Source organism: Pezoporus occidentalis, unplaced genomic scaffold, assembly GCF_034315485.1.
Source record: "Pezoporus occidentalis ecotype Australia unplaced genomic scaffold, CSIRO_AGI_Poc_V1 ctg99, whole genome shotgun sequence".
Taxonomy (NCBI): Eukaryota; Metazoa; Chordata; class Aves; order Psittaciformes; family Psittacidae; genus Pezoporus; species Pezoporus occidentalis.
Window position 1 is genome coordinate 1379690 of NW_026916358.1, and position 21350 is coordinate 1401039.

At 40.6% G+C, this 21350-nt stretch overlaps 1 protein-coding gene and 2 long non-coding RNA genes across 5 annotated transcripts in view; 1 reads left to right on the plus strand and 2 right to left on the minus strand.

Moving 5' to 3' along the window:
- Nucleotides 1-1542, minus strand: part of GCC2 (GRIP and coiled-coil domain containing 2) — a 28698-nt gene extending 27156 nt beyond the window's left edge. Inside the window, exon 1 of one of the 3 annotated variants that reach the window (XM_062606952.1) lies at nucleotides 1378-1538. In XM_062606952.1, the coding sequence (XP_062462936.1) occupies nucleotides 1378-1485 (108 nt within the window). In that variant the 5' untranslated portion in view covers nucleotides 1486-1538. Of the gene's footprint in view, nucleotides 1-1377 lie in introns of all 3 variants that reach the window. The other 2 variants (XM_062606951.1, XM_062606954.1) reach the window with 2 other exon arrangements.
- The window catches only part of LOC134157717 (uncharacterized), a 339144-nt gene that overhangs the window by 28066 nt on the left and 289728 nt on the right, over nucleotides 1-21350 (minus strand). The gene's annotated exons all lie outside the window — the stretch shown is intronic.
- On the plus strand, nucleotides 1373-20224 carry LOC134157716 (uncharacterized). Its single transcript, XR_009962435.1, has 6 exons — nucleotides 1373-1502; nucleotides 7406-7566; nucleotides 14001-14142; nucleotides 14719-15195; nucleotides 17782-17845; nucleotides 19987-20224. It is a non-coding gene; the product is annotated as an uncharacterized LOC134157716 (long non-coding RNA).

Sequence of the window (21350 nt, forward strand, 5' to 3'; positions counted from 1 at the left end):
ACGAGGAAGATGAGTTAATACAAAAATCCTAATATCTTCATTGATTAGATGCATCTGCGATGTGAGTCAGCAGATAGTAGGCACACTTCTAAGTACTGAATCCTGCAAGTTTTCATTCAACCATCTTGAAATCAAGGCATGCTCCCATGCTTTACCAATACATATATACGTACATATATATACACACACACATTTAATTTAAAACCTACTTTATCTACACTAAGGTGTTTCTAAGCCAGTTTATCATGTTCTGTGTATTTTAACTGCTATCCACCATTTACTTTTGCAATAGCTTAACATACTCCTAGAAAGCCTAACAGATACATAAATGCAATATATTAGACTTTGATGCAAACTGTGGCAGTAAGGACCATTACAAACACTGACTTTCTGAGCAGCATGCAACTTTTAGACACCACCAACTCTACTCATACCAAGTAACATCAAAACACCTTTTGAGTTATTACTTCAGCCAGCGGAGGAGTTAAACCTCTATTAGAGTGCATGCAGCTCAGAAACCACCACAGAATTATAGAATCACAGAACGGTTTGGGTTGGAAGGGACCTTAAAGCTCATCTAGCTCCACCCCCCCTGCCATGGGCAGGGATACCTTCCACTAAACCAAATTGCTCAAAGGCCCGTTCAGTCTGGCCTTGAACACTGCCAGAGATGGAGCATCCACAGCTTCTCTGGGAAACCTGTGCCAGTGTCTCACCATCCAGGTGAGTTACTTTCATGTAGGTGTTTCAACCTCTTCAAGGCTGCCTTTGGATTCGCCTTGGTGTTTACTAGATACACATACTTCGGTAATTTTACTTGCTTGTGTTGGGAGGCATTTCATAGTTGACATACTGTGAACACATGAGATCATCTCAGCAGAAAAGGAACGCTTACTGACCCGTGGGTACTTTTAAAGAGCAACCACGCAACACACTGACTGTCATCCGAGTGTTTTTTCCTGTGACTAGGCACCGGCTGATCTCCGCCAGCCGTGCCAACAGGATGACATGCCCACCTCCTTCCCCGAGGCACTAACCAAGCCCTGGAGCCCGCACCAGCGCCCACACTGCCGCAGGGCCGGGATCAGAGCGCCCATTCCCACCCACATCCCCTGTGCAGGCGGGCCGCCCATCGTACCCTCCCTCAGCGCAGCCGCCCAACGGGGCTGCACCGCGCCGCGGGCAGGCGCGGAGAGGCGCTGACCCCGCGCCAACGGCCGCCGCTGGAGGGCTGCGCACGAACGGGGGTGCGGGGAGGACGGAGAGCCTGGCGCACACCTACCGCGTACTGCAGCCCAAGGTCGTGCGTCCCCCGCCCCCCTTCCTCAGCTACCGACTCCCCCCCTCCTTCCTCATCCTCGCCTGCCGCCCTTTTACCTCCATGGCGGGGCCGCTCGGCTGCAGGGGCGGGGAGAGCGCGGCGGCGGCACCGCAGCCGCTGTCAGCACCGCTACATCTTCCCCGACCCACTTCCGCCTCCGTCATCCCCGCACGCCACGCCAGTAACGCAGCGCCGAGCCGGTGGGCGGTCAGGGAACGTCCGTCACCTGAGCCCCGCCTCCTACCCACCCCGGCCCGCCTACTGCTGCGAGGCGGTGTAACGGGGAGGGGTGGGAGGGGGCCGCCACGTGGGGCAGCGATACCGGGCCCGTACTGCGTGGCACGGGTTGTACTGCAGGCGGGCCGCCTCGGAGGCTAACCCGACTGGCCCGAGCCAGGGGGTGCAGGCGGCGCTGGCAGCAGCACGCTCTCCGTCTAGTGATAGCGGCAGAAGGGAAGGGGTACGACTGCAGCGCGGCCGCCACCGCCATTTCCCCTGCTGATGGGCTCCTGGGGGTACGAGCTGCTGCGAGGGCACCTGAGAATGCGGGGAGCGTGTTAGGAGGCACGTGTGTCTCACTCTCACCGTGAGGAGGTGAACAGCTGTGTGCGCCCGCAGGCACGGGTGGATTGAAGACCCTGTTTTTAATATCTTCATGGAAGCACAGGGTGATTAAGTTATTGAGGTTATAATATTATGCTAGGACAAGGGGTAATGGATTAAAACTAAAACAGGGGATGTGTAGGTTAGATATGAGGAAGAAGTTCTTTACTGTAAGGGTGGTGAGGCACTGGAATGGGTTGCCCAGGGAAGCTGTGCGTGCTCCATCCCTGACAAGGATGGAGTGCTGGACAGAGCCTTGGGTGACACGGTTTACTGTGAGGTGTCCCTGCCTATGGCGGGGGGGTGGAACTAGATGATCTTAAGGTCCTTTCCAACCCAAACTGTTCTATGATTCTATGATTTAGTATCTGAAGGGGGCCTACAAGGATGCCAGGGAGGGACTTTTCATCAGGGACTGTAGCAATAGGACAAGGGGCAGTGGGTTCAAACTCAAATAGGGGAGATTTAGTTTAACTATAAGGAAGAAGTTCTTTAGTGTGGGGGTGGTGAGGCACTGGAACAGGTTGCCCAAAGCGGTAAATGCTCCCTCCCTGACAGTGTTCAGGGCCAGGCTTAACGGGGCTTTGAGCAACCTGGTCTAATGGAAGGTGTCCCAGCCCATGGCAAGGGGTTGGAACTAGATGAGCTTTAAGGTCTGTTCCAAGTTAAACTATTCTGTGATTCTGTTTATCAAACATTGCGTGTGAAAGACTACCAGAATAAGCAGCATAAGCCAAGTATAATGGCTTGTAGTTCATTTTTTGTAAAAGACACTTTTATGACCATTTAGGTAGGTGTTCATTACCTATTTTAAAGTGCATACGTCTTTTATTGTAGTCATGCATACACTTTGGTAGTGCCTGAGTTATTTTTGGCATGTCATGGTAAGTAATTGCCTTTTAATGAGAAGTTGCCTGGGAAAAACAATATAGGTCTATTATTCTATTTACAGTTCACTGGATAAATACCGAATAGCATGAAATGAAGTGTGGTGTCATGAGACAGTTTTATTTTAATAAAAAAAGAATCATGTTAGTCAAAATGCTGCTCTTGGGGAAAAGTAATTTGCATTTTTCCAAGTCCGCTTATTGTCATTCTTTTTTAAAAATTCAAATAGCAAATAGTGACAAAAGGCAGAGTTCTTCACACACACCTCAGAAATGATTTCCTTGTCTTTCTTTTTCTTTCCTCCAATGCATTCATTGTATATTATATATGTGGGTTTTTCTACTGTAATCTATGCAGGTACACAACTGCAGCAGGAGCATATGGTTCCATCTCTCACAGAGGTTGCTGACAAGAAACAGATCTCCCTAAACAAACCACAAGAAGCTGTTTTTCCATTACTTTTATCTATTATTGTACTTTTTAGAAGCCCCACAGGGCACTAAACTGTTGAATTCTTTCTTTCCCCATCTGCTTTGGGAGACTGAACTGGGTACCTACGCCTGTGCTGCTGTGGTCTAACCATGGGGGTTTTACACAACTTCAAGAAGAGCCCTTCTAGATACAGACCTTCCAAAACCACCCTGTAGCAAAAGCTTTTGACATTGAGCTCTGCTATACTGCACAGCTCTGTCCCTCCAGGTCAGCCCCAGCTGAAGCTGGGTGTTGGGGAGAGCACTGCAGGAAAGGTTACCTTCTCTTTTGGAAAACTCCAGAGAAAAAAGGTTTCATGTAAACTTGCTCCTTCTGTCAGTCCTCAGAAAATGTATTACGATCCAACTCTTGAGTCATCTCTTGACTTAGCCTGCAAGGAAATTGATTTTGGAGATTGTCCAAGGCAGACACATAAAGGTCTTCAGATGTGTTTGTGATGAAGACAGTCAACTACTGTCTCACTCACTGCAGGCTTTCTAAAACTGATCCTGGCTAGGGAGCAATAAGCCCCGGCCCCCAGAGCTCCCTACTTCTGTGAGACAGGTATTTGACAGAGACAGGCCAGTTCTCCCTTCACATCCCCTTCATTTTGTGCAATAGAATTACAATTGTTGTAAAAGGTTGTTTTGATAGTCTTTCATTCTGGTCCTGAATTGCAACAGCAATTGCAAATTATCCTGGCTAGGGAATGGTAGAAGAATTGAAAAGGTTTCTAGAATAAATAGAAGGAAAAAGATTGAGAATTTTGATAGTTGATTGTTTCAGTTCGTTACATTGTATAGTACAAGTTTCTCCATATTTTGTGGGGAAAAATACCAGTTCATACCAGCAATAGTCTTGCATGATTCTCTTAAACAGTTCAAGAATTGTATGTCTCACCTATCCAGAAGGAGCCAGTAAATTAATATAAGTACTCCATGCAGCTAATTTGAGACAAGATGAGGGAGAAAAACAAGAATAATTTATATGCTTCTTATACTCCATTATTTTATTATCTTTGTAAAAGATAATTAGTTAATCTTTTTAAGTATAATTTTTTTATGTAAAACAAGATTGCCAAGATGTTTATGAGATCTGTTGAGGCAGAGCATAGCAAATGTTAAATCCTGCTTTCATTGAGAAGCCAAGTCCTACAGTGCTGTAATTAGCCCTTACATCAAGGCAGGGTGCAAATGCTTGTTCACTGTCATTGGAATTATTAGACCTGCAAGAATATTCTGAAGAGCACAGAATGAGAAAATTACTGTAATTTTGCAACTGAGGAATGTGTTTCCAGCATACAAGTGCTGATGTTTTAAATACTTGCCGCTGTAGAATCTGCCTTTACAGCAGGTTCTGAAGATCACAAACTCTCTTGCTTGTGAGCCATGCTGGGCCAGTCAGCATTCTTGCTTTGAGCTACTTTTATGGCTTTTCTGCATGCCAAATTAGTATAAAGAAAAGCAGGATATGAATTTACAGTATTAACTATTCTTCTAAGTTTGTAAACTTAAAGGATTCCCCTTGCCTCATGCAAATGAACCATAAATTATTTGGCTGAGAGTGCCCATTTTGTTGGGTTGGGTTCAGGTTCAGTAGGTTCCCACTGGAGTGGAATGGTAAAGCCTACAGGAACAGTGAAAAGGTTAAGAAAGTGTAAAAGGGGAGGCTAATCCAAATGTTTATATGAGTAAATAAGATGCAAGGGCAATACTGTCCTTTGCATTTATCTTGATGCTACTATGTGTGTTAAGTATTTGATTAGGTATTAAAAAAAAGAAATTGTGTATTTAGTCCTTAATTCTGCTCTTCAAACGCTATAGGAAACACCGGTAAGAGGTTTGGTGTTCTATTACTCATCCACAAAGCCCACCAAGCCTGTTGAAAGATTGTGTAAAACTAAAACCAGGAAATTAACATTTTGTTTGAGCACTTCAGGTTGGGTCTGGCTATAAAAGACTGTTCCATTGTTAACGTAAAAGCCCTTTTAACCACACACAGAGATAGTAGCAAATACAGATGAATGAAGGTTATGGTACAATAACAAGTTACTGTGAATCAAGAGGCCTAATTTTAACAAGCAAACAAAATTAGTTACCTTCATTTTTGAATGGGTAACCTAAGATTCTACCTATACTTATATTGCCTGGACAAAGCAGGACCCAGTGTTAACATAATCCCTCTGTCTCCATGGTAATGGTAGACGGTTATAATTCAACTGGGAGCCTTCACACAGTCCTAAAGGCAGTCTGAGCTCACAGTGCTGATAAATACCAACTGCCCTTGCAAAATAATCTGTGAGTAATTTGCCTCTTCAATATTAACCATGGGACACTGCTGTGTGACAACATTCCTGATCCACCTGCACAGTGCCTAAGACTGTGCTTGGTCTGGAGGGCAGCAGAGCCTTGTTATCCAGCCTAAGCCCATGGCTTTAGGTCTGGTAGCACAGTTTGGTTGCATCCTATGAGTATGAAGGGCTTAACTTGCTCAATGTGCCTCTAGGCTCACCTACAGCCTACGCTGACAGGGCTTCCATTACTCATTGAGGATGTGATGGAAATGGAAGCTTCAGTACAGGCTTAAGATACAGTGTTAACGCACCTCAGGAAAGTGCCAGAATTAATTACTAACCTTGCGAAGATAAGGCTCTTTGTGAATATGTTGACATAAATCGTAAAAACTATACAATGTATATATTATAGGTGTATATGTTTAGGACAAATTAAATAAAAACTACTTCCTGTCCACAGTCTCTTACCTAACTGGAGAAACAGATTGTCTATGGTAAACGTAGTTGAAAGGAAAGCAGTGTCTCTCTGTCTTTGAATGCTAGCTAAGAAGATTGGAACAGCTCCCTTCTTTTTCTCCTTCTTTAATTTTTTGAAGCTTGCTTCTTCTTTCCTTCTGTTTCTTAAATGTCTGCATTCCAGATGGAAGTAAAATGGCTCCCCTAGTTGCTATTGACAGTCAAGCTAAAGAGTGGTCATGACTACCCTAGAAATGATAACAGGAGTTCCTGTTCAATCTGTATCGAGGCAGGAATCTTCAGTTGTTCCTTGGGTGGATTTGTTTTGATAGCTGTTAATGCACAGCTACAGAACAGAACCATGTGGACGGTTAATATTTATTAAGCAACACTGTTTTTCAAACATTTGTTAGACATGAGTGACAAAGTTTCTCTGCTATCAGAACTCTGTGGGTGCACTTTCATGGAAGAAACAAGCGACACTGAAGAAGTTGCTGTGGGATCGCATTGGACTGACACAAGTCCTTTTTTATCTGACATAGAAGTTGCATCTGTGTAAGAAAGTTAGTAAAATCATGCACCTAGGTAACTGGATGAAAATAAAACATAGGTGTATATTCAGGATATATGTCAACTACAGTTCTATACAGAGCTCTGTCGCCATAAAGAGAGTCACTTGTTTCCACCAGAAGCTTGTCAGTAGTTTAAAATGTAGTTTAAAATCTGCCTGAATAAGTACACTCTCCTTCTGCAGATGCTCATGGATTTACAGTATCTTGTGTAAAATAAACTAAACCTCTTACCAATGTATGTTGGTATTAGTAAACAATCTCTGTATACAAACACATCCTCTAAAGCTCTTCTGTACATAACTGACAAATGATATGTAAGTTAAGGGTGCTGTAGCTGTAGGCTCGTGTCATACCCAGAAGCATGTTGTCAATAATAAACTAAAACCAGGGTAGTCTCCAGGCCTATCGGAGGATGTATGCAGCTGTTAACCCCTTTCCCAAACTTTCTTAGTAAGTACAGATGCAATCATTTTCACTGGTAACAATTCAGTGTTCCCTGTTTTACTCTGATACAATCAATAACATCTTGCAAATTATGACTGAATCCACAGGTTGATCTCTCTCAGCTATGGTGGCTTGAGAAGGCATAAAAAGTGGAAACATCCCACATTTCTATCCTTCTGCAAGCTATATTTTGTCATAAAGGTTAACATTTCCACCTTTGAATATATATTAGGATATCAACAGGATAAGAAAAGCCATTTTTTTTTATGTAGCCACACATCTAGTGGTTTTTGCCCCCCCTTTTTTAATAGGACTGCACTCTGACCTGTGCTACTTTTTATCTGTTTTTCAGAGCAGCTGAACTGCAGCTGTATGAAGCATTACTTAAGGAAGTGAGAGCAAAGGTGACTTCCCCAATGTGATTCCCTTACTCTATGAAGCCTCTAGCCTTGCAGTGGCTGTGCAGCTCCCTTTCAGACTAGGCTTCAGCCACCATCAGCATTTTGCAGTTCTGATAGGTTCAGCAATTTCAAAGGAGGAGCAAATAGGTTATCTGTGTGACCTTTTGTGCAGCACCACTCATAAAATGTCAGCAAGCTAGTGAGTTAAGTGTGTTTTCCATTTACTGATGTCTCTTATGACACTGAGTGAAGAGGGTTGGATTGACACACTGATGTGACTCATGGTTTCATGGAGCAACCCAAGAGCAGGCAACGCCTTTTCCTCATACTGGCAATAGTAAGATAGCATATCAAGTTAATCATAAACAAAAAGCAAACAAGCAGCAGAAAGCTCCCCAGGCTGATATTTAGCCTTCCTGTGATGAATAGCAGTACTTCTGCCAGATAATTTTTTTTTCTCAGGCAGTCAATTTACTGAGACATCCTTTTTTTTTTGTGTGCAGGAATTTCTGTTGACCTAAAGCCCTTCAAATGCCTGCCTTTGCACTAGTGTAGCAAATGTATGTTTCTGGTCTCAGTGTTTCCCGCATTTTGGGGGAAACTCGGTGGGCCAGGAACTGACAGTGTAGCTTCTATGTTTAGTAGGAAGCCTTCCATTTGTTTTCAAACTTGATGCAAGATACTGCTGCCCTTTAGAGAACTGCATTAATTTTAGACATTATGAAATAGGTAGCCTGAAATGGACTGTGCATGTTGACAGCTGCTCCTCTTACTAAATGCTTGGAACTCACCACAGGCCAAAGAGAAAGTACTCCCAGCAAACATTTTCTCTGTTAAACTAGACTGAACTAGACTAAATGAGACTAGGACAGTATTTTCCTCCAGCTTCTGTAGTCTATGTTGTTTTCCCTCTGACATACAGAGTAATTAAATGGGCTACAAGTCACTTCAGTTAATTTCCCACAAGCTTAAAGGAAGTAATGGGTGTTCGGTGGTTTTGGAAATGTTGCTTTCATCTCAATGGAGTTTATGATATCTGGCCTAAAATGAGAGAAGAAGAAAAGAGTTTACTTTATGTGCTCGTGTTTATACTTGACCACTTTTAAATTTGTTTATTGTTACTTATTGATCAACATTTGTACAACATGTGAATAACGTATAATACCACACCTGCTGCACTCTTTTGACACCTTCTTTCCCATTGGTTCCTAATTTCTGTTAGAAGTTGACTTGAAAATGCCAGCAATATCACCTACAGTTTTAGAAAGACAAAATCTCAAAGCACGTCTGAAATATTTTTGTCCATGCTGAAAGGTACTGTGGGGGGGGATGAATGAGAAATATCCAGGAGAGTTATTTTCTTCAGGGAAACCTAAACCTCCTCATAATTTTTACACTTCATGATAATGAAAAATCAGTAATGTGTGAAAGAGGGACATTAAATTCCTAGGGACACAGGAATTTTGTGAAGGAAAAGCAAAATATATAAAATGGAGCAGGCTGAAGATCGCAGAGGGTAATTCTCATGCTAATAATCACAATTACATGTTAAAACTAAGAAAGTTATCAACCATTTTCTTCTTATAAGCATCAAATTTCTTACGCTATGGCACAATGAAATAATTCTTCCAGTCCCTGACAATCCCTAGAAACAGCAAAGCAAAAAAAGAGAAAATATTAATTTCCCAGTATTTCCTGAAGCCCATTAGCCATGATTCGCTAGATACTTGTACTTCAAGGCTTATTTCAAAACAGAATGACAACCAGGAAGACACAGTCAATGACAGTAACAAACCTCAGTACCTTGTCTCATGAACGGTGAAACAAAGAGATGCATTATTCCTTGAAACTCTGTAGTATAGTTTGGCGTAGGATTTTCCTTCATTATTGGAAATGAGGTGTTACGGGCTATCTTGTTTAGAACTTCCTGATTCACGTTCTTCTCCAGGAACTTCAGAATCTTCTGAATTTCTTTCTTTGGATTCTGCAGAGAGAATAAAGGAGGATTAAGATACTGAGACAGGTAAAACAAAGAAATCAAGCATAGTGTTAAATTTGCAGTTGTCAGGGTGAGAAGATCAGGTTATTGGAAGATTTACTGATGCGGCTGGGATTATAACAGAAAACTGTTGATTGTAGGTGGAATCTACTGCAATTCCAGATTTTGGAGCTCTAAACATACTTTCAGCCTTTTATCTCCTTCTTGTCTTCATGGAAGAGGTAGAGAATATGATGCTTATCTTTTGCCTCCCACCATCCTTTTACATGGTCATACCATGGATCTCAGAGCACTGAAAATGAGGAACAGCAGGAGGTATAAATGCCCAAAGTGACTTTAAGTGTCTATGGCACTCATGTTTCCCTCATAACCAGTGTCTGGGCATCTTTCAGCTGGTTCTGAATTGCTGTGGCCATGACTGCTATGCTCTGTGCTTATCACAGCACTCATATTATTAATCCCTTGGGTGTATGGATGCTCAGAGCAGGATTCATGTGTAAATTTAAAAGGAAACAAATGCAGATACTTAACCCTGAATGAAAAATCCAGGCTGCCTTTACGGCTGATTGGGAGAAACAGACATTTCCAGAGTGATTCATCTGATCAGCTGAACAAGACCAGTCTTAATTTGCCCTGCTTTGAGCTGGGGTTTTGGACCAGAATGGAAACCAAAGATCCCTTCCAACTTGCATTATTCAGTGATTCTAACTAGTTTAAATCTTTGCTATACAATCAGAAGTGCTCCTTTCTCTGCCGCAAGTATAGAGATGACTAGCTTGGGCAGAGGTAGCTATGTTCTAGATGTCTGCACTCAGACAAATGGCTCCCAAGATGAGCTGATCAGACAAGAAGATACAAGGTCTTTAGATATGAGACTCTCATCTTGTGCTGGTCCAGACAGTGGTGTTGCTAGGACTACATGGTAGCAAAAAATATTAAGGACCTATGGAAGCTTTCCTGACCCAAATCGCAAACTGCCATCTGCCTGAGCAGATTTTCTCTCTTGGATATGTGCACCTCTTTCAAGAAGGGAAGAATCGGCTTTGGGGTTGCCAGCCTTTAGTTTTATAACTGGCTTTGTTCAGATGCCTGATATTTACACAGGTGAATTTAGGCAAAAAGGCTTCTTTATCTCAATTTCACTGAATAAATTTCCACAGAATTCCACCCTTTGGTGGAATCCCCATACAGGCGATGACTTTCCTGCCGCAACTAACATCATAGACACAGGGGGTCCTAGCAGAGGGGCTGGGTGATTGTTCTGGTTTCAGCAAGTCAGTGAATTGGTTCAGCATTCCCTTTATGATTTCAGGAAAGGTTTCCAAAGAATCAGGAAACAAACCAAGAAATCAAGAAGACTGCTTGACTGGCTTTAAGCCAGTCGTTTGATCTTTTTCTGGCTTTGACATCAGGTTTTAATTCCAAAGGCTGGCAATGACAGAACTAACAAATAGCACAGAATAAGCAGAAAATATATGGTTAAGATATAATTATTTCTTCTTCTGCTTGTGTTATTGTTTTGTTTGTTTTTTTGTTGGTTTGTTGTTTTTATGTGACCATTGCTTCCAAGTTCTGTCGTGGGAGGATTTGCTGTTTTCCTCTTTGTGTTAAGCCTGTGACAATTCTGTTTGTCCTTCTCATATCTACACCTGGAAGTTCATTTGCTAGTTTGAAAATGGTATTCATTCCCCTTACGATTATGCAACCATCCTGATAATGCAGTAATCCCCAGAGCACATCAGCTGGTGTGTCTGAACAAAGAAAAAACAAAGAGCTGCTTATCAACTGGCTCTCTTTTGTTGTAGTTGTGAATCTGAGTAGCTTATGAACAGTGCACTGTGCCAGATAAGCTGGAGTGAGGTTGAAACCCACTGCCTGTAGCTTTAAAACTGCTTTTGAAGCATGCAATGGGATGATGCATTTGTCCTGTTGTGAAACAGGGAGGTGAGAGTTGAACTGGCTGGCCCAGGGACTGGGTTTCTGGTCTGAGATCATGGTTTACTGGGCCACTCAAAAAAAAAGAACAGGCACTCTCTGCAAAGAGCTTCCTCCAAGTTTCCGTTAACCTTTTCCTGAGTGCAAACTGCTGGCCAGTGTTTCCTCATGTAAAACATGCTGTGTTTATTGTATTTTATTGTATTGTATTGTATTTTGTTTATTAATGCATCCTGCTGCTATGTTTCATGGCTATCCATGGTCACACCATGCTGTTCTTGACATTAATATGGCTACTTGTATGAATGAGCGTAAATACTTGAATGTTACTGACTAGAACATCTGAAAGGAGTTAAGCAAAGGTAAACAGCACTACAGTAGAGTCAAAACTTGAAGAAAGCAGACGAATAATGACACAGTTTTCTTCTGTTAGCTTCCAGACTCTGGAGTTGGGTCTGTGTTGGTTTTTTGCTGTTCTTAAGTGAGATCACCTTTAAAATAGCTTCTTTCATTCCTATTAAATCAGGTTTAGGTTTTCTAGCTTGAAAAACAATGCAAAGGGATTATCTAAGAAATAAAATGTTTCCGCTTACTGTTTGACACTTTCACTTTAAAAAAAATCATTAGTAGAATATTCCTTATTGAAGATAATTCTTTGTTGAGTTTTCTGGCAAAAAGTTCTATTTTCTATCTTTTTGGATATTAATGGAAAGCCTTAATATTTGTGTATTAACTCTTTTTTTTTTTTTTCTCGCTGCAATGAGTGTTTCAGGGGTCATTTGTATATAGCGAAAGAACATTTGAAAGAAGTGGGAAACTCAAAAACTCACCGAATGAATTACATCAGATTTTTAAAATACCTGACAGAAATTTGTCTTGGACAAGAAATCTCTCAGGCTAGAGGACATGACTAACAAATGATTTAAAGGCATGGAAGGCTGTTTTGTTCTAATTTTTATGTTGGATTTGACTATTTTTGCATTTAAAATTTAATCAAGAATCACAGTAGGACTTTCAAATCATGTTAGAAAAAGTGTGTTTGTTACTTGCGCAGGATCAGACTTGAAGTGGATGAAGGCTACAAATCCTACATCAGTGTCAAGCACTATATTATGATTTTTAATCTGTTTTTGCCTATATTTAGCTATCTATATTATCTAGGGTGTTATGTCTTATAAATTAAAATCTATATTGAAATCTGTAGCTATACATTTGAGTGAAAGAATTTTCTTCCTTGTTATGCTTAGTGTTTGTATGACATTTCTCTAAAACTCCCGTTTCCTTCTGCTAGACAAAACACAGTCCTTCTTGCAAAAGCTGTTAAATACACTCGAAAGCTGTTCAAATCCTTAGATACTAACCTGTATTTCTCGTTTAGAAAAATGCATATACTCTGGAGAAACAAAAGAACAGTCTGGACAGGCCAAGGTTTCACTTTCAGGCTTGTTGAATTTTAAAGCTGGTTGTCTGGATTCATCTCTTGGTGGCTGAATTCAACTGACCTATCAGTTGGTAAGCACCTTAGGCAAAGTAAGACTTTGGTATTGTGGGACGCATCTAGTTAACCACAAGTATGTCCTGTCATAGACTCCTGACTGTCACAGCCCATATGTTGTCAGGAGCAGTACTGCAGGTATCTGTAAAATAGGAACAGTACTGTCAATCCTATGCTGGTTATTTAATGAATTTTTAATGAATATTTGGGTTGCAGCCAGCTACAGTTGAGATAATCATCACAGATATATTTATGTAATAGCAGAATAAATACTAAGGGAAATGTTAAGTGTAAACATGGAATGAAAAGTCCTAAAGCTTTAATTCAACAACACATTTAAGCAAATACCTGAGTGCAGTCCCTATCAGTAAAGCACTTAATATTCCATTACCATCACACTCCAGATATTTCTTTGCTTTAAGTAGCCTCTCTCCAGCAGAGTTTCCTGCTAGAGGAAGTGTTGGAGCCCACAGCGTGCTTAACTCTGACCAGCTCTGCATGTGTTGGGGTCACAGTTGTATTAATATGCAATCTTGTTATTGTGGGCATGCATAGTCAGGTGATAAAGTTTAATTGGAAACCTGCAGCTTTTCCCAGACACTTTTCTCAAGACAATATGCATATGAAATGCTGCAGTGTCACCCTGTCAGTGGCACTAATGCTTTTAGAGTTGTTTCTGGAAATTACTTTATAGAAATAAAAGGTCAAGTATTCACTATGTAGAATAACACATTTCCACTTGTAAATGAGGTTTAGTTTAGAGCCACAGGGGCAAAACGGAAACTTGTTATAAACAGTTACAGAGCTTGCTGTGCTTTATATATATATATACATATATATTTTGAGATAGAGATATATATATCAAGTGATGGAATTCACTTACAAACATTACTTAGCATGTTAATACATGATACACAGCTGGCTGCAGACTCCACTTTGGTAGCAAGCTCAGTGTGGACAATGTTAATGCCGGCAGCATTCCTTGATACAGATGGGATAGAAGCTCTTCATGTTCTCAGGCCTACACATGGGTGTAGCAGAAGTCTACATTAGAGAACCTGGGAGCACTGTTTAGTTTAAGGTGCCTGACACAGCTGTATCCTTGTTTCTTCCCAAAGGAAGCCCCAGAATTTTTGCCAGATGCTGTAGGAGACTGATGTGCCAAGACTCAAGTTTGTTCTGTGATGAGCAACCGGCAGTGAAAACAGATGCAGCCCAAGAGCAGATATAACCAAAGAGCTAGCTTATGGATCACAGGCGACGAGTACGTGTCCAAGCTTCCAGACAGCAGGCATGCATGGCTTGATGAGCAAGTGCTAAATGAACACTTACGGTCCTTTTCCTCAGAGTGGTGCTAAGTGGAAAAGTAATTTATTTTCACCATCCTTTCGTGTCAGCCTGCCCTGCGGCTGTGAAATTAAAGTAGGACAGAAATGCTTTTCAGAATAAGCACTCAAAAAAAGAAGAAGTAATTTGACCATAGATTTCTGTTGATTCCTTTGTATCAGCAGATGAATCTTGTTCTTAAAGCTGGACCCGGGATTCTAGTTCTTCTAAGCAGAATAAGTTATTATGTGTTGCGTTTATGTTTATCCAAATACAAGCTTCATGCCACAGTAATAGTGGGGTTTTTTTTTAGCAGCTGTCTTGAACTGATGTGAAAGGATTTCTATTCAGGACAACATCTGCTTTGTAGCACAGCTTTTTGTGAGCGCCTCTACTTGCATTAAGTGAAGTTATTCAACAGGCCACTTGCAAGGTCAGGGCAAAATACAATCAGACTTGCACAATTATTTTTACAATTATTTTCTGAAATGAAACATGCACTTCTTCTTTACAGTTGAAGTCTGGAGACCGAAAATTGAATTCTTGGCTGTACTGGTGGGTGCTCAAGTGCTACCCTGTGCTACTTCAGGCGCTAAAACATCTTGACCTTTTATCTGGAACAATTAAATTGAGTTTTGCTTAAGTGGCACATCTGCTGTTCAAGCTGGGACTTGTTTGCATGAAGACTGCCATTCTCAGTTCAGAAGACATTTGCTTATCCAACCAAATTATAACTCCAGTTTCCTTTTTACAAACATCTGTTTGGAGGCAGGAAAATCTCTCTGGATGTGAAGCTTCAGAAAGCAGCTTCGAAATTTTCATGCAGTGTTGACCTTGTGATCATTAGCCAAATTCCTCTCTGAAATTCTGCAAGCCCCAACAATATTACTTCCTGAGTCAAGTGCTGCTTGGTTCTAGGAAATCCTTGTATGACTATGTCACAAATTAAAGAAAGGAAACCAGATGCTACAAACAAGCAAAATTTGAACGTGTATGCTGTCATTTTTCTTCAGTACAATAGGTTCATGTGTCAGAATTCTTATTAGGTGGCAGAAAGAACATTTTAGTGGCATACCTGAGCAATAAGAAACCTCTCCTAATAAGATTTATAAAAAATTCTCTCTTGGCAGTGACTGTCTTTATGCATGGTTGTAAAAAGACCTTATTCAGGTAAACACAGTGCAGTGAGGGAAAGCAAAGCTGTAAAAATTATTAGTTGGTCTTCTTGTGAGTATAAAAATTGAATTATAACCACCAACATTTTATCAGGAACATTCATTAACAGTATAAAATCTGATACTCTTCAGAAGTAAAGAAATATATGTTTCACTTGCCTATTTGTTCTGATACAGGAAGCCAGCTTTAATTTACAATGGTGGAGCCTTAATGGTATACATTTTTAAGATATTTAGTGTATTTATTTTGAGAAGTTGTTCACGTTTTCAATCAAAAAGGCATTTTAAGTGGTTGAAATGATCTTCAGTTGAAACAGGTTGACATCTGCACCCCTTCCTAGGCCTGGAACAAAAGAACGCTTTAACAGGTGGATGAGTACCAGGATGAGGTTGCCTGGTATTAGCAACAGCTGGTTTCCAGATGCTTCACTGTCCTACTGAGCTTCTTTGTTGTGGTGTTACTGGAGCTGATGCAGGTGGGAATAGTTAAGTGGGAAATCTGCCTGCCCTCTCCCTTTTTAAATATTCATTTAGATTTTTTTCATCTTATTGATAAAAGTCTACTCACACTTTAGTGGATTTGTTTCTCTTCTCATTTGGTAATTCTTCTGGGGACTATGCTATTCACATCAACAGAATTGCACTTGTATATAACTAGGAGGAGAGGAGTTGGTCGAAGATTCATAAAGCCTGTTGATGTTGCCATGTCTTTTAATTCCCATGGGTCAATGAATCAGTTAACCTGTTTCCTTCAGGACACTGGCATAAAACCAAATGGGAGTGTTAACATTTGATGAAGAATTAACACCGTTCAGAAATAAATGACCAGTGTTTCAGTGTTACATGGCAGGCCAGAGACTATGCTACTCCTTGTGGCAGCTTTAAAGGGGAAGAAGCTCTCACGCTTTAAGACATAACTTTCTGCTTCCTTTCTGTTAAGATACAGAGGCAAAAACAAACATTGAGATGTCAAAGGCTGTATTTATAAAGCCAGTGGGTACATTTCTTCTTCTTGTTCTTGTGCAACTCTTCCATAGTGGAAAAATTATTAGAAAAGCCTTTTCTGAACAGCCAGTTTGTATTGGTCAAGTCTGACAATCTGTCTTCTCATACCAGGGTATTACAGATGTGAGACATCTATCAGGAGCTAGTAAGATTATCATACAGTTTAAGTTTGTATTAAATGAGACATGTTGGGCAGGACTTCCTCCATATTTTAGTAGCAATTGGTCTCGCTTTGAATGTGTAATACTGCACATGCATGGTATCAGGAGGCTTAGATGCAGCTGAATTACCTTGGTGGATGTCTACCTCTAGTAACAACTGGGGTAGCTAAAGCAACGAGACTCCTAACATAGATGCTTTTCAAGTTCCTGAAGTTAGGCAAGCTAGATCCAGACTAGTATGGTAATGTGCCTACCAATAAAATTGTTTCAGAACTGTACATTTTAAGTAATCTCTGTATATAAAGAAATGTATGTAAATGTAGAAACAAAGAAAATTCCTTAGTCTAAATCTTTGTTGTCCAACCAAATGTTGTATAAAAGGTCTGAAAAAAACCCTGCTTAAATAGCCTCATTTCTAAAGTGCATGGCTAATCCTGCTTCCTTAAAAATGTAGGATAATGTATCTCTTAATTTAATGGGAGAAGAGCTAGGTTGTGATGGTGAAGTATTCAAAACTATTGTGATGTGTAAAGCTTTAAAAAATCTTCAAGCATCTAAAAATTCTGCACTAAGCAGATAATTTTTCCACTCTAAATCATATTTCATAAAGGACAATCCTTTTATCCACAGATTGTAAAGGAGGCACATGAGGTTCTGGTTCTGTGCGTACTTTGTGTCATACTTTCTGTTCGTGCAGCTCCAGCCTTGTTCCTTGGGATGCTGAAGTATACAATTGTACATGTCATCTGCAAGACAGAAGGGCAGGATCTTGCTGTCAGTTTTTCCCAACAAGAAAAGTAGAGTTTAAAGTCAAAACAGATGCAAAGCGAGAAAGCTATAGAAATAAAAAATGACCAGTCAGGTAAATGGCAAAAGTGCGACAGCATGTTTTGTGAGTTGTTAGAAACTTTTTACCTCTTAATAATGTTCATTATTTACTCCTTTAATTGTCATGAAAAAAAGTCTCTTGGAAAGCAATTGCTTTCCACAGTGAGGCTGCTTCTGGCCTCAGTTGAAATCTTTTATATGTGCCTTTAGCACAAAATTAAGAAAATTATGGCCACTTACTCTTTTATGATTTTGGGTATGTGTCTTTCCTTAGATTGCTTATTTAGATTGTAACTGATCTAAAACTCTTTTGTTGAATTTGGTAGGAGTTGATAAATGTTATGCTGTTTGCACTTTCCAAATGGCAAAATCTTAATAATCCAAATTTATGTGATTTTTCTTTTTCAGCAAGAATGATGTAAGACATAAGGATTCCTAATGAAATTAAAGAACAGAAGATTGCAAATTAAAAGTAAATATCTTCCAAAGTGATGTCCTTACAGCAAGTATGGCTGAATTTGAAGGATTGGGTAATTATGACCATTAATGTAATATGTTTCATTTTACATGCTCAGAAAAATCCCTCCTTTCACAATAAATGACAGTCCTCATATAGGATGGACGCACTAGATATTTGTGTGCATAAAAGATAGCTATTTTTTCAGTTAATATATGCCATTCATCAGTGTTATTAAAGTATTGGCATACTTTGATACTGTATGTAAGGACAGTTTAGTAGTTTATTTTTGTTTGCTTTAATGAATATGTTTCTTCTATAGAACATCTGAGAGAGGGAGACCTACATAAAAGAGTCGTGTGAATTATTTAAGGGTAATATACCAGGTTAGTGATTTTTAATGTCAAAGAAACATTCTGGATGCTTTATCTGCATTCAATAGACTTGCTTTTGCATGCATGGAATATGGAAGCTGTCAAAGTGTTGAAAGTCTGACAGATTTTTTGAGCTAAATATTCTATTTTTTGACAGAACAGTTTGGTTTCTGAGTCCTGCATCCTTGCTTCACTGAGCAAAGGATGCTGTTATGTTTGACTTAGTTCATTTTGAAGTCTCCAGTGGTCATAACCCATAAACCAGAGTGACACAGGGCCATCAATCAGCATGCGATGACTCTTGTCTAAGCTTTGAATTCTTCAGTCTATCTTGCACATGATGTTCAGAGTGCAACCTGTGGAATATCAGTCATTTTTATAATGTGACAGTGGGGCTCTGAGATAGGAGTTCTTGCCCACGTCTCCAGGTCCTGGGCAATTAACTGCTGGGTGACCTACCTGACAGTACTGTTTCTTCAGGCCTGGTGTTTTCATATGTAAGAATGCCTCTAAACGTTTTTGAGTTGTACTTTAATGACGTGCCATTCAACCAATGAGCCATGACCATTCTCAGGTTTTGATGGCTAAATGGCCACGATCTGGACGTGATATGCTTCAGGCTCAACATTAATTTTATTCTTTCTGCTGTAATACCACGGTGAGTATATAATACTTACACGGTGAGTACTGGTGTATGTGCCAGCTTTCAAATTTGGCAAATTAAAATAGCGGTACAATCTGTTGGGTATTTATATGTGTCTGTGATCATTTCTGTACAGTTAACTGCATAGATTTTCTAAGTTAATTGAAGGAAAATAATATGTTTGATTACCACTGGTGGGAGACTCACAGTAATAAGCCTGTCTCTTTGTGATAGGCATAAAAATACATGGGATTAAATTTAGTGATTTTATTTACCTGATTTTTAAAATTTTGGTATATGATTGAAGTCATGCATTTGTGTAGTGTTTTGTTGTGGGGCCAAAAGCTGGAGGATAAAACTCATCTTTTTTTTTTTTCTCAAAATAAGCTATTAATTTTTTCCCTTTCTTGCATAGCCTGTGAGTTTTAATTACACTTTCATTGTGAGTAGCCCATGAACATGACTAGTAAGCACAGCTTTCTATTAAAAAGTATTCATATTTTTAAACCACAAAGACATATCTCTACATAACTGCAAGGTACTCCTTTAACTTCTTCGTTATCACTTGAATGTTTTTTTGCCATGCTCATTGTGCTCTGCTAGACCTGGCTCTGCTGTAAACCTCAAAACAAACTGGAAAATCCTGGGACTAGTTTACACAGATTTCCAGTGACTCACTAGGGGTGGCATGGCTGTTTGAAGGCAACAGATTCTGCTGGCTCCACAGAGTTTGTGGTTGGTGGTGAAGCTGTGGAGGGGCTGTACAACACCCAGCTATTCCTGGGGTGTAGGGATGGGCTAATCTGGGGCCAGCACAGCATAAGGGTTATGTGAATTTAGTTGCCTGAGCATAAGAGTCTAATTACCTTGGACACCCCAATCTGGCTTCCCTCCAGATGGGCAAAAAAATGTCCTAGTGGGTCATATCTGTCAGCCATGGGCAAACGTCTTGGAAATACGCTAAATTAGCCTGTGACTTGCTTGAAGGATCCTATGTTTGTAACTCAGACGTCTCTTTAGTGTGCAAAGACAGTAGGTACATCCCAATGCATGCAGGAAATAGCTCTGACACCTTAATGCAATTACATGTGACAGTTTTAGGTATAAATATATATTAAAATCTTTCCATCATCTTCCAGAACTACAGGGGACTGATCTCAAGATATAGCACCCAAAGCTGCTGTCCCAGAACAGGGTATGCAGGAACTGATGGCTGATTTCACTTCACATTCACCAGCAGGCAGCCAACACTTAGCAAATCTAATTCAGAAAGTAAGGTAAGAACACTCATATAAGGAGCCTTCTCACACTTGTCAGAAGCGTGAGCACTTCGTCATATAAGTGCAAAAGTGGGTCAGAAATAAAGATTTTTTTTTTCCGTGTTAAAGCTCGCTCAAAATTCAAAGCAAATAATCTCCTCTATGTAAGTGACTGGTGTTGGCAGGGCTTCCACCAGCTTTTTTACAGGGACGAATACTTGGAATTAGTTGCTGTACAGCAGGGTTGTGTACTGTATACTACTTGTTTCCTTCTCCAGCATGTAAAAGCATCCAGCACTGCTTTATGAAGATTGCCAGTGTGCCTCTACCACACGTCAGTAAACAAGTAGCAGTGGGTTGGAGCACTATCAGGAGGGCTGTTCTAGGAGGAAGCATTCTGGCTACATCAAACTGAAGGGCTTCAGGTCTTACCTGATCCCATCTCAGTGACCTGGGCACCCACCAGCTGCCTTGTCCTGACCCTGGTGTCTGCAAGAAGTAAACTCAGATGTAGGCTGCTGAAAGGCCCAGGACTCCGTAATATATCACAGTGGATATGTGATGCTAAATGTATAAGTGGATTTTGTTGCTATGTTTATGTTGTATTTTGATTGTAGGCAGATGGTGTATAGGAGTGATATATTTAAGTAAAAGAGAACCAGAGAGCGATTCCTGGCTCTGCAGATACAAGCCTGCACTCAAGGCGTGGGTTACACTCATGGGGAAAGCCAGGTCAGCAGTATCCTGGGAACCTCCCTATGCGCTGGCTGCCATCATGCATACTGCCTCCATTCCAGAGGTGGAAAAGCAAAGCTGAGCTGGGGAGTACATCAGGCTTATGCTTGCTCCTTGGCTAGGCTCCCTAAGGTTTGTTCAGCCTGACTATCCTGTAACATCGGCTGGGGCATAGTCAGCAATCTAAAAATTATTAGCAACGTCCTCTGCCTTGGGAGTGGAGCAGCTGAGAGCTAGTAGGGAGATAACCAGGCACTACATTCGCTTTAGGACATCAGTGACAGATCCACTCATCTTTAAAGACATGATAATACATTTGATTCCCACGTGTGGAAGACTCCCAGTGATAATCCTATCTATTTGTGAGAGGCATAAAAATACATGGGATTAAATTTAGCAGGGTGAGTGTAACTGTCCAGCAGTGTGATTTTCCTCATGTTAAAAGGTCAGTTGCAGCTGCGTTGCACATTGCAAGAAGTAATCCCATAAACAAGTTAAAATCTTGTCCC